This window comes from Nerophis lumbriciformis, linkage group LG20, assembly GCF_033978685.3.
Source record: "Nerophis lumbriciformis linkage group LG20, RoL_Nlum_v2.1, whole genome shotgun sequence".
NCBI lineage: Eukaryota > Metazoa > Chordata > Actinopteri > Syngnathiformes > Syngnathidae > Nerophis > Nerophis lumbriciformis.
Window position 1 is genome coordinate 29,247,562 of NC_084567.2, and position 12,439 is coordinate 29,260,000.

Sequence of the window (12,439 nt, forward strand, 5' to 3'; positions counted from 1 at the left end):
AGAAAGCCATTTATCAACAACACCCAGAAACGCTGGGCTCGAGCTCATCTAAGATGGACTGATGCAAAGTGGAAAAGTGTTCTGTGGTCTGACAAGTTCACATTTCAAATTGTTTTTGGAAACTGTGGACGTTGTGTGCTCCTGACCAAAGAGGAAAAGAACCATCCGGATTGTTCTAGGCGCCAAGTTCAAAAGCCAGCATCTGTGATGGTATGGGGGTGTATTAGTGCCCAAGGCATTGGTAACTTACACATCTGTGAAGGCACCATTAATGCTGAAATGTACATACAGGTTTTGTAGCAACATATGTTGCCATCCAAGCAACGTTACCATGGACGCCCCTGCTTATTTCAGCAAGACAATGCCAAGCCACGTGTTACATCAACATGGCTTCATAGTAAAAGAGTGCGGGTACTAGACTGGCCTGCCTGTAGTCCAGACCTGTCTCCTATTGAAAATGTGTGGCCCATTATGAAGCCTAAAATACCACAACGGAGACCCCCCGGACTGTTGAACAACATAAGCTGTACATTGTCATGTCTGTGTGATCATGTTTTGTTTTTGGACTTTTTGTGCACTTTTGTTTGTTTTGTCACCATAGCAACCATTAGTTTCACCTGGTTCACATCCTCATGTCACGCACCTGTCTCACGTTTTCACATTTTGCGTCACGCACCTGCTGTCACTAATCATGTCACTATTATTTAAGCTCCCAGTTGCCAGGCTGTCTTCCTGGCGACATCACCCTCTACACACCCTTGTTATTCATGCTGATGATCCATGCTGCTCTTTTTCATGCTCTTTTCTCGTTCCAAGTAAGTTTTTCTTTATTCATGCTATAGTTTGCAAGTTTTGTTTCAGTTGTCAGTGTGCACCTTTTGTTTTCATAGCCAAGTTTTTTTACCTCCACTGTGAGCGCCTTTGGTTTATACCTTTTTGAGCTTTTTGAGTTAAAATATTAAACATGTCCTTACCTTCCCGTCGTGTCCGGTCAAGTCGCTTTGCACCACGGGAAAACAAACCACACCATAGTCCTAGTCCTGACATACATCAAGCAAGAATGGGAAAGAATTCCACCTGAGAAGCTTAAAAATGTGTCTCCTCAGTTCCCAAATATTTACTGAGTGTTGTTAAAAGAAAAGGTGATGTAACACAGTGGTGAACATGCCCTTTCCCAACTACTTTGGCACGTGTTGCAGCCATGAAATTCTAAGTTAATTATTATTTGCAACAAAAAAAAAAAGTTTATGAGTTTGAGCATCAAATATCTTGTCTTTGTAGTGCATTCAATTGAATATGGGTTGAAAAGGATTTGCAAATCATTGTATTCCGTTTTTATTTACATCTAGCACAACTTCTCAACTCAAATGGAAACAGGGTTTGTATTAAAACTACATTTTATGTTTGCTCGCAATAATTTAAATGGATTTTGTACAAAAAGTGATGCACTGCCATCTGTAGATAACTGAGGGAATTAAATGTGATCTAAAAAACTAAATGCTATGACAATTATTCACACAAATTAAAAGTAAAGCTCGTGGACACGCTGACACTCACAATATTGGACAACATGCAGCCAGCAGCTACAGGGTCTTGTACAATCTATTGCTAGTTTTTGTAAAAAAAAACATGTATGGACTCACGCTGTAGAGAATGTCAACCCAGCCCTCCATGGTGATGCACTGAAACACCGTAAGCACAGCAAACAGGATGTTGTCGAAGTTGGTAATGCCAAAATTAGGTCCAGTCCAGTATTCCCTGCATTGGGTCCCGTTAGGACACAACCTGGCTGGGGGCTCCAAACCACAAGGCCATTCCGCTGCTCTTTCACCTGAAAAAAAAAGAAAATATATTTGTATGCACACGTTTTTTTTGCTGCTTTACATTTGTAAAAATCAAATGTCGGCAAAGTCGTAATGATCACCTCTGTATGTTGCAAAGGTATCCACAACCAATAGAAATGTCATACTTGCCAACCCTCCCGGATTTTCCGGGAGACTCCCGAAATTCAGCGCCTCCCCCGAAAACCTCCCGGGACAAATTTTCTCCCGAAAATCTCCCGAAATTCTGGCGGAGCTGGAGGCCACGCCCCCTCCAGGTTTATTGTTAGGCAGTTTCATTAATGTCCTCCCAGCGCGGCAACAACACATAACAACAGCAGTCACGTTTTGTCTACCGTAAAGCAGTTTGTCTGCCGTAAACAGCAATGTTGTGACACTCTTAAACAGGACAATACTGCCATCTACTGGACATGCATATGTGACAATAACATCTAGGGCTTTTAGAGAGTGCAGTGCACAACTGCGCACACAACAAGGAGACGAAGCGGAATGCATCATCAGAGAGGGTGTTCAGCATGGTTAGAAAAATAGTGACAGAGAATAGAACAAGGATGGACAATTCAACCCTTAACTCAACAATGAGTAGATGAGTGTTATGTGTGTGTGTATATGTGTAAATAAATGAACACTGAAATTCAAGTATTTATTTTATATATATATATATATATATATATATATATATATATATATATATATATATATATATATATATATATATACATATATATAAAATAAATACTGTATATATACATATAGCTAGAATTCACTGAACGTCAAGTATTTGAAATACTTGACTTGGTGAATTCTAGCTGTAAATATACTCCTCCCCTCTTAACCACGCCTCTGACCACGCCCCCACCCCACCCCCGACCACGCCCCCCGCCACCCTTCACCCCCCACCTCCCGAAATCGGAGGTCTCAAGGTTGGCAAGTATGAGAAATGTACGTCAGCCATGAAGTTGGCGTGAGGCAGCGCACATTTCCACGTCAACTTCAGTATTGATACGTCTCATTTTTGCCGTGAAAAAGATTGTACGCCAGGTTTTTATGCGTATGCAAGCTTGTTAGATGAGGGCCATGCTCTCCAAAAGGACAGCTATACTGTTGTATTTCAGTGCCAGAACCTAGCTACCTGTATTGTACAGTAAGATCACACGTCTCTAGCTTCCTTTTCCATGTGCCTACTCGCTCTCTCTGTTTCCCCTCCTCTGTGCTCATTGTGTCTTGTCCTGTGTCGTCACACCGCAGCTCCTCTCTGTTTCCTGGATTCGATCTGTGTGTCTCGTCTCCCCGGGCTTACCCTGGACTTCTTGCTGCCTTTCCCGGATCTCGACCTCTTGCCTGCCCGCGGACATTGACGCCTCTCTCCAGCCCTCGACCTCTTGCATGCCCACAGACTTCCGAGCCTGCCTTGCCCTCTCTGGACTTTCACATTTTTCACAACACGCACCTTCAACACTCTCCAGTTAATCGCAGCACATAGTCGCACACCACTTAGTCGCACACCACACATTTTGGTTAGTTGTAAACTTCATACCCTTGTATTAATAAACACACCTAAGGCTAAGCGACGTACCCGCCTCAGTGCCATCTCCTTCTCCACTGTACCCTAAGTTTGTCCTAGATGCATAGTCAGGAAGCAGTAATTGCCACTAATTTGAATGCTCCAGTTTTGTCTTTTGTTTAGTCCTACAAAGTGTTTATACTGTAAGTATTGTACTTATTGCACATCAGTTAAAAAGTTTAAAGTTAAAGTACCACTGATAGTCACACCCACACTAGGTGTGGTGAAATTACCCTCTGCATTTGACCCACCTCCCCCTGGAGAGGTGAGGGGAGCAGTGAGCATTAGCGGTGGCTGCGCCCGGGAAAAAATAATTCCAACCTTTGATACTGAGTGCCAAGCAGGGAGGTAATGGGTCCCGTTTTTATAGTCTTTGGTATGACTCGGCCGGGGTTTGAACTCACGACCTACCAATCTCAGGGCGGACACTCTAACCACTAGGCCACTGAGAAGGTAAAATCAGCTGTTTAACTGTGACATGCATCTTAGTTGTAGCTTTCATTTCCAAATTTGGAGGCGTTGACATCACTAATGCTAACTTTTGAGTGCTCTCTATCAGGCATGCTTGCTTTGTTGGTGAAGTGAATTAATTGACTCATTATGTTCAACATATGGTGAATGTTTATATTCAATTTGGAGAAAGCGAACCACCAGGTTTAAGTAAATAATGGTTGAGAAGGAGCCTTAGTTGGACATTCGCATGTGGACTGGAATTAGCTCTCTCACGAAATGAAGCAATAAAACCAGGCTTCGGAATGCAAAAGTTATAGCTCTATCCGGGCGGAGAGATTCCATGTTTATCCTAAACGTCAACCTACAACCTACGTCTACATCTGTTGTCTTCCCAGTGGGGGGGTGTATATTGTAGCGTCCCGGAAGAGTTAGTGCTGCAAGGGGTTCTGGGTATTTGTTCTGTTGTGTTTATGTTGTGTTATGGTGCGGATGTTCTCCCGAAAATGTGTTTGTCATTCTTGTTTGGTGTGGGTTCACAGTGTGGCGCATATTTGTAACAGTGTTAAAGTTGTTTATACGGCCACCCTCAGTGTGACCTGTATGGCTGTTGACCATTGGCATTCACTTGTGTGTGTGAAAAGTCGTAGGTATTATGTGATTGGGCCGTTTTAAAAAGTCATACATTTTACTTTTTGAAACCGATACCGATAATTTCCGATATTACATTTTAAAGCATTTATCGGCCGATAATATCGGCAGCCCGATATTATCGGACATCTCTAATAATAAACTAACTATTTAAACAAGAAACGTTCAACATGCCTCTGTTTTAAAGGATGTACTGACATTAAAAAGCAATGTCTGCTTTGCAAATAAAAAGTTATTCATGTTTTTGACGTATTTAGGGTACTTATTTATTTATTTATTTAGGGTAATACTTTCCATGTTTTCACCGCGCTGTTGTTGCCAGTGGTTGCAGACATTTTTCTCTTCCTGTTGCTGATGGTCACTGGGCGCACTGACAGGCACATGTTTGTTTACATTTGGAAAAACACGAGCGATGACGTCGACGACAAATGGATTAGTCGGTGACGTCATCGCTCGTGGTTTTCTGACAAATCTTATTAGCGATGTTTGTCAACTTTGCAGATGAATCTTTTCACCCCTTGTCTCAACAGCAGTAATAACAACTATTCGTCACACAAATGAGTAAAACATTCGTCGGAGGTGGTGTCCAAACGGCTCGAGCAGTAATTACAGAAAATGATGATTTAACCCATTCATTTATCAAAATGTGCAACATATCAATAAATGGCCAAGAATGTTCATAAGTGATTAATAATGCATTTAAATCTTCTGGGTGTTGTTGGTTTATTGCACACTGTTACGAGTTCATAAACCTTCAACTTTATCAGATCCTGATGGGTACACACTGTGTACATTAGCAAGCACTATGACTGTTTTGAGACACACACACACTCACACACACACACACACACTCACGCACACATAAACCTTGCCCGATGACAACTCCAGACTCCCAATCTGACACCAACAGTGTTAGGTTTTCTCATAACTGTTGTCACTGCTTACACAGTGACATGATTCAGCAGACTTTACTGTATTAGAACAATAACAACACTCACAATAATTACTGTATGTGTTTTGACATTTTAATGTCACCTAACCTGCTGCACCAGAAAAATTCTGCTTCTCTGTCCAAGATGTATACATTTTCTAAACATAATTAGTAGGGATGTCGGATAATGGCTTTTTGCCGATATTTGATATTCCGATATTGCCCAACTCTTAATTACCGATACCGATATCAACCGATACCGATATATACAGTCGTGGAATTAACACATTATTATGCCTAATTTGGACAACCAGGTATGGTGAAGATAAGGTCCTTTTTTTTAAAAATTAATAAAATAAAATAAGATAAATAAATTAAAAACATTTTCTTGAATAAAAAAGAAAGTAAAACAATATAAAAACAGTTACATAGAAACTAGTAATTCATGAAAATGAGTAAAATTAACTGTTAAAGGTTAGTACTATTAGTGGACCACAATCATGTGTGCTTACGGACTGTATCCCTTGCAGACTGTATTGATATATATTGATATATAATGTAGGAACCAGAATATTAATAACAGAAAGAAACAACCCTTTTGTGTGAATGAGTGTGAATGAGTGTGAATGGGGGAGGGAGGTTTTTTGGGTTAGTGTACTAATTGTAAGTGTATCTTGTGTTTTTTATGTTGATTTAATAAAAAAATATATATATATAGATTATTTTAAAAACGATACCGATAATAAAAAAATATGTTATATGATATTACATTTTAAAGCATTTATCATCTAATTATTACTACTCTAATTATTATCTCTAATAATTAGAGTATGTAATATAGTAATAGCTGCATAATAATAATGATGAATCCATCATAGGGTTGTGTAATACAGACCAGCGTTTTTCAACCTTTTTTGAGGCAAGGCAGGTTTTTTTCATTAAAAATTCCGGAGGCACACCACCAGCAGAAAAACGTTAAAAAATGAAACTCCACCAGGTCGTTGTGCCTTATTTTGAGTTTGTTGGTGTTTTCCTGTGTAGTGCTTTAGTTGTTATCTTGCACTGTTATATTGGTGGCCCTTCCTGTTTTGTTGGTGTTTTCCTGTAGCAGTTTCATGTCTTCCTTTGAGCGCTATTCCGCGCACCTGCTTTGTGTTAGCAAGTAAGGCTATTTAAGTTGTTGCAATCCTTCTTTGTGTGGACATTGTAGATTGTCATGTCATGTACGGATGTACTTTGTGGACGCCGTAAGTTTTTGCTGTCGTCCAGCATTTTGTTTCTGTTTACTTGGTAGCCAGTTCAGTTTTACTTGTGTTTTGCATAGCCATTACTATGCTTCATTGCCTTATCCTTATGTTCATTTTTGGTTTAAGCATTATATACGTTCCAACAAAGATGACGGGGAGAAGACGCTGCCGAAGGTGAGCCACGTAAATAAGACCGCCCACATAACGCCGCATCCTGAAGCGACTTGAAGATGGTCTGTAAAACATAATAGTAAAAGCATTTAAGTCCCATCTTAAAACTCATTTGTATACTCTAGCCTTTAAATAGACCCCCCCTTTTAGACCAGTTGATCTGCCGTCTCTTTTCTGCTCTGCTCCCCACAGATTAGGTGACCACAGATGATTCACTAGCTGTCCAAAGTCGGGACCCGGGGTGGACCACTCATCTGTGCATCAGTTGGGGACGACTATGCGCTGCTGACCTGTCTCCACTCAAGATGATCTCCTGCTGGCCCCACTATGGACTGGACTCTCACACTATTAACTACATCCATTATGGACTTAACTCTCACACTATTAACTAGATCCACTATGGACTGGACTCTCACACTATTAACTAGATCCACTATGGACTGAACTCTCACACTATTAACTAGATCCACTATGGACTGGACTCTCACACTATTAACTAGATCCACTATGGACTGAACTCTCACACTATTAACTAGATCCACTATGGACTGAACTCTCACACTATTAACTAGATCCACTATGGACTGAACTCTCACACTATTAACTAGATCCACTATGGACTGAACTCTCACACTATTAACTAGATCCACTATGGACTGAACTCTCACACTATTAACTAGATCCACTATGAACTGGACTCTCACACTATTATGTTAGATCCACTATGGACTGGACTCTCACACTATTATGTTAGATCCACTATGGACTGGACTCTCACACTATTATGTTAGATCCACTATGAACTGGACTCTCACACTATTATGTTAGATCCACTATGGACTGAACTCTCACACTATTAACTAGATCCACTGTGGACTGAACTCTCACACTATTAACTAGATCCACTATGGACTGAACTCTCACACTATTAACTAGATCCACTCTGGACTGAACTCTCACACTATTAACTAGATCCACTATGGACTGAACTCTCACACTATTAACTAGATCCACTATGGACTGAACTCTCAGACTATTAACTAGATCCACTATGAACTGGACTCTCACACTATTATGTTAGATCTACTATGTACTGGACTCTCACACTATTATGTTAGATCCACTATGGACTAGACTCTCACACTATTATGTTAGATCCACTATGGACTGGACTCTCATACCATTAATTTCATCCACTATGGACTGAACTCTCACACTATTAACTAGATCCACTATGGACTGGACTCTCACACTATTAACTAGATCCACTATGGACTGAACTCTCACACTATTAACTAGATCCACTGTGGACTGAACTCTCACACTATTAACTAGATCCACTATGGACTGAACTCTCACACTATTAACTAGATTCACTATGGACTGAACTCTCACGCCATTAACTACATCCACTATGGACTGAACTCCCACGCTATTAACTAGATCCACTATGGACTGGACTCTCACACTATTAACTAGATCCACTATGGACTGAACTCTCACACTATTATGTTATATCCACTATGGACTGGACTCTCACACTATTATGTTAGATCCACTATGAACTGGACTCTCACACTATTATGTTAGATCCACTATGGACTGGACTCTCACACTATTATGTTAGATCCACTATGAACTGGACTCTCACACTATTATGTTAGATCCACTATGGACTGAACTCTCACACTATTATCTAGATCCACTATGGACTGAACTCTCACACTATTAACTAGATCCACTATGGACTGAACTCTCACACTATTAACTAGATCCACTATGGACTGGACTCTCACACTATTCACTAGATCCACTATAGACTGGACTCTCACACTATTATGTTAGATCCACTATGGACTGAACTCTCACACTATTATGTTAGATCCACTGTGGACTGAACTCTCACACTATTAACTAGATCCACTATGGACTGGACTCTCACACTATTAACTAGATCCACTATGGACTGAACTCTCACACTATTAACTAGATCCACTATGGACTGAACTCTCACACTATTATGTTAGATCCACTATGGACTGAACTCTCACACTATTAACTAGATCCACTATGAACTGAACTTTCACACTATTAACTAGATCCACTATGGACTGGACTCTCACACTATTATGTTAGATCCACTATGGACTGGACTCTCACACTATTATGTTAGATCCACTATGGACTGAACTCTCACACTATTAACTAGATCCACTATGGACTGAACTCTCACACTATTAACTAGATCCACTATGGACTGGACTCTCACACTATTATGTTAGATCCACAATGGACTGGACTCTCACACTATTATATTAGATCCACCATGGACTGGACTCTCACACTATTATGTTAGATCCACAATGGACTGAACTCTCACACTATTTACTAGATCCACTATGGACTGGACTCTCACACTATTAACTAGATCCACTATGGACTGAACTCTCACGCTATTAACTAGATCCACTATGGACTGGACTCTCACACTATTATGTTAGATCCACTATGGACTGGACTCTCACACTATTAACTAGATCCACTATGGACTGAACTCTCACACTATTAACTAGATCCACTATGGACTGAACTCTCACACTATTAACTAGATCCACTATGGACTGAACTCTCACACTATTAACTAGATCCACTATGAACTGGACTCTCACACTATTATGTTAGATCCACTATGGACTGGACTCTCAAACTATTATGTTAGATCCACTATGAACTGGACTCTCACACTATTATGTTAAATCCACTATGGACTGGACTCTCACACTATTAACTAGATCCACTCGACGTCCACTTCCCCAGGGGGGCGGGGATCCCCACTTCTGCGGTCCCCTCCAAGGTTTCTCATTGTAGCCCATTGGGTTGAGTTTTTTCTTGCCCTGATGTGGGATCTGAGCCGAGGATGTCGTTGTGGCTTGTGCAGCCCTTTGAGACACTTGTGATTTAGGGCTATTTAAACAAACTTTGATTGATTGATTGATAATCTATGCAACATGTTTGACCAAAGAACCACCATTACATGTTATGTAGACCACAAGGAAGTGTTTTAAATATAGAAAAAAATCATAATATGACCCCTTTAAAGGGGAACATTATCACAATTTCAGAATGGTTAAAACCATTAAAAATCAGTTCCCAGTGGCTTATTATATTTTTCGAAGTTTTTTTCAAAATTTTACCCATCACGCAATATCCCTAAAAAAAGCTTCAAAGTGCCTGATTTTAACCATCGTTATAAACACCCGTCCATTTTCCTGTGACGTCACATAGTGATGCCAACACAAACAAACATGGCGGAAAGAACAGCAAGCTATAGCGACATTAGCTCGGATTCAGACTCGGATTTCAGCGGCTTAAGCGATTCAACAGATTACGAATGTATTGAAACGGATGGTTGTAGTGTGGAGGCAGGTAGCGAAAACGAAATTGAAGAAGAAACTGAAGCTATTGGGCCATATCGGTTTGAACCGTATGCAAGCGAAAACGACGAAAACGACACGACAGCCAGCGACACGGGAGAAAGCGAGGACGAATTCGGCGATCGCCTTCTAACCAACGATTGGTATGTGTTTGTTTGGCATTAAAGGAAACTAACAACTATGAACTAGGTTTACAGCATATGAAATACATTTGGCAACAACATGCACTTTGAGAGTGCAGACAGCCCAATTTTCATCAATTAATATATTCTGTAGACATACCCTCATCCGCGCTCTTTTCCTGAAAGCTGATCTGTCCAGTTTTGGAGTTGATGTCAGCAGGCCAGGGAAGCTAGGGTCGATATTATTCTCTTGATCATCTTCGGTGGAACAAACTGCCGCCATTGCTTGCCGTGCTACCGAGGTCCTTTGTCCCTGAATTGCTCACACACTCCGGCAGATTCAATGGGGGTCTGGCGGCAGATTTCTTTGACTTTATCGTTGGAAATGCATCTGCTTTGAGTGTCGCAGGATATCCACACATTCTTGCCATCTCTGTCATAGCATAGCTTTCGTCGGTAAAGTGTGCGGAACAAACGTCCAATTTCTTGCCACTTTCTCATCTTTGGGCCACTGGTGCAACTTGAATCCGTCCCTGTTCGTGTTGTTACACCCTCCGACAACACACCGACGAGGCATGATGTCTCCAATGTACGGAAAAAAGTCGAAAAAACGGAAAATAACAGAGCTGATTTGACTCGGTGTTTGAGAAAATGGCGGATTGCTTCCCGATGTGACGTCACATTGTGACGTCATCGCTCCGAAAGCGAATATTAGAAAGGCGTTTAATTCGCCAAAATTCACCCATTTAGAGTTCAGAAATCGGTTAAAAAATATATGGTCTTTTTCTGCAACATCAAGGTATATATTGACGCTTACATAGGTCTGGTGATAATGTTCCCCTTTAATGCGCCTTATAATCCGGTGCGCCTTTTGTATGAAAAAAAGAACTGAATTGACCCGCTCATCGGCAGTGTGCCTTATAATCCGGTGCGCCCTGTGGTCCGGAAAAAACTTATTTGAAACTAAGTGGCCAAATTTCAGCCCTAACCTCTAAATTTAGAAGATATGTCGAAGATGGTTAAAGAATGCAAACAGTTTTTTGGTCAAAGCAGACTCAAGGGTTAAAAGGACAAGGTTCCAATGTAGCAAATACTCAGCAGGAAAGTCAAAATTGCTCGGTGTGCACCCGAGGGAATTATACCGTCAGGTTATTTTTTTTTTTACTGCAACCACATCATCAGTGGTTGACGCTGAAGAGAAATGAATGGACTGATTTGCGAGCTCTTCGACGTCCAAATTGGAATTCTATGAGGTCTCAGCAGCAGCGATCAATCATGAGCTGAATGCTGTGAAGTGTCATTCATCAGAATCAAAACGTGACAAACGCCTGTCAAAAATGCTGCTGTGTGCTTGTTTGCCACACGGTTGATATCAGAACATTCTGTAGGAGTACCTGTGCAATGCACACACGGCGCGTATCAATAATTCATGTCAATAAATACATAATGAAATATACTGTATCGGGTGTGGGGGGTGGGGGGCATTTTCCTGGCAGGGATGATGAATTAGAGTTGTCCTACAAACACAGCACAGCTGTTTTTCTCACCGGTGTCGAGGTTGAAACAGGTGGTGTGGAACTTGCCCATGTAGAACTCCACACCGATGATGGCAAACATGACGATGGCGAAAAAAAGCAGCAGGCCGATCTGAAGCAGGGGAACCATGGCCTTCATGATGGACTTCAACACCACTTGGAGGCCTGGGAGACACAAAACACATCCTTCAAATCCACACCAGTGCCAAAAAATCACCATCAATATGGAACAAAGAAGCCACATTGAAGCTGTACCCTTTCTATTAATTACATTTAAAATGACAAAAGTCCAAAAGTCAAATTTGTAGGCGTGAGTAGTTCCGTCCGTAAGAACTTTGGAACTCTGCAAGGTCCTGTTAATATCAATTACAATCCGTGGTTGTCGATGCAAGTGGTGATTACACTTGAGGATGTCATGGTATGAACATTTCTTATCACGGTTATTGTGACCAAAATGATCACGGTTGTCAGCATTATCGTGGTATTTTTAACT

The 12,439-nt window shown here is 41.0% G+C and overlaps 1 protein-coding gene across 4 annotated transcripts in view; it reads right to left on the reverse strand.

Moving 5' to 3' along the window:
* cacna1bb (calcium channel, voltage-dependent, N type, alpha 1B subunit, b) overlaps window positions 1–12,439 on the reverse strand; it is a 439,095-nt gene that overhangs the window by 265,687 nt on the left and 160,969 nt on the right. For all 4 annotated transcript variants that reach the window (XM_061980760.2, XM_061980758.2, XM_061980759.2 and 1 more), the window contains exons 5-6: window positions 11,959–12,111; window positions 1,644–1,831 (exon numbers count right to left, since the gene is read on the reverse strand). In XM_061980760.2, the coding sequence (XP_061836744.2) occupies window positions 1,644–1,831; window positions 11,959–12,111 (341 nt within the window). The remainder of the gene's footprint in view (window positions 1–1,643; window positions 1,832–11,958; window positions 12,112–12,439) is intronic.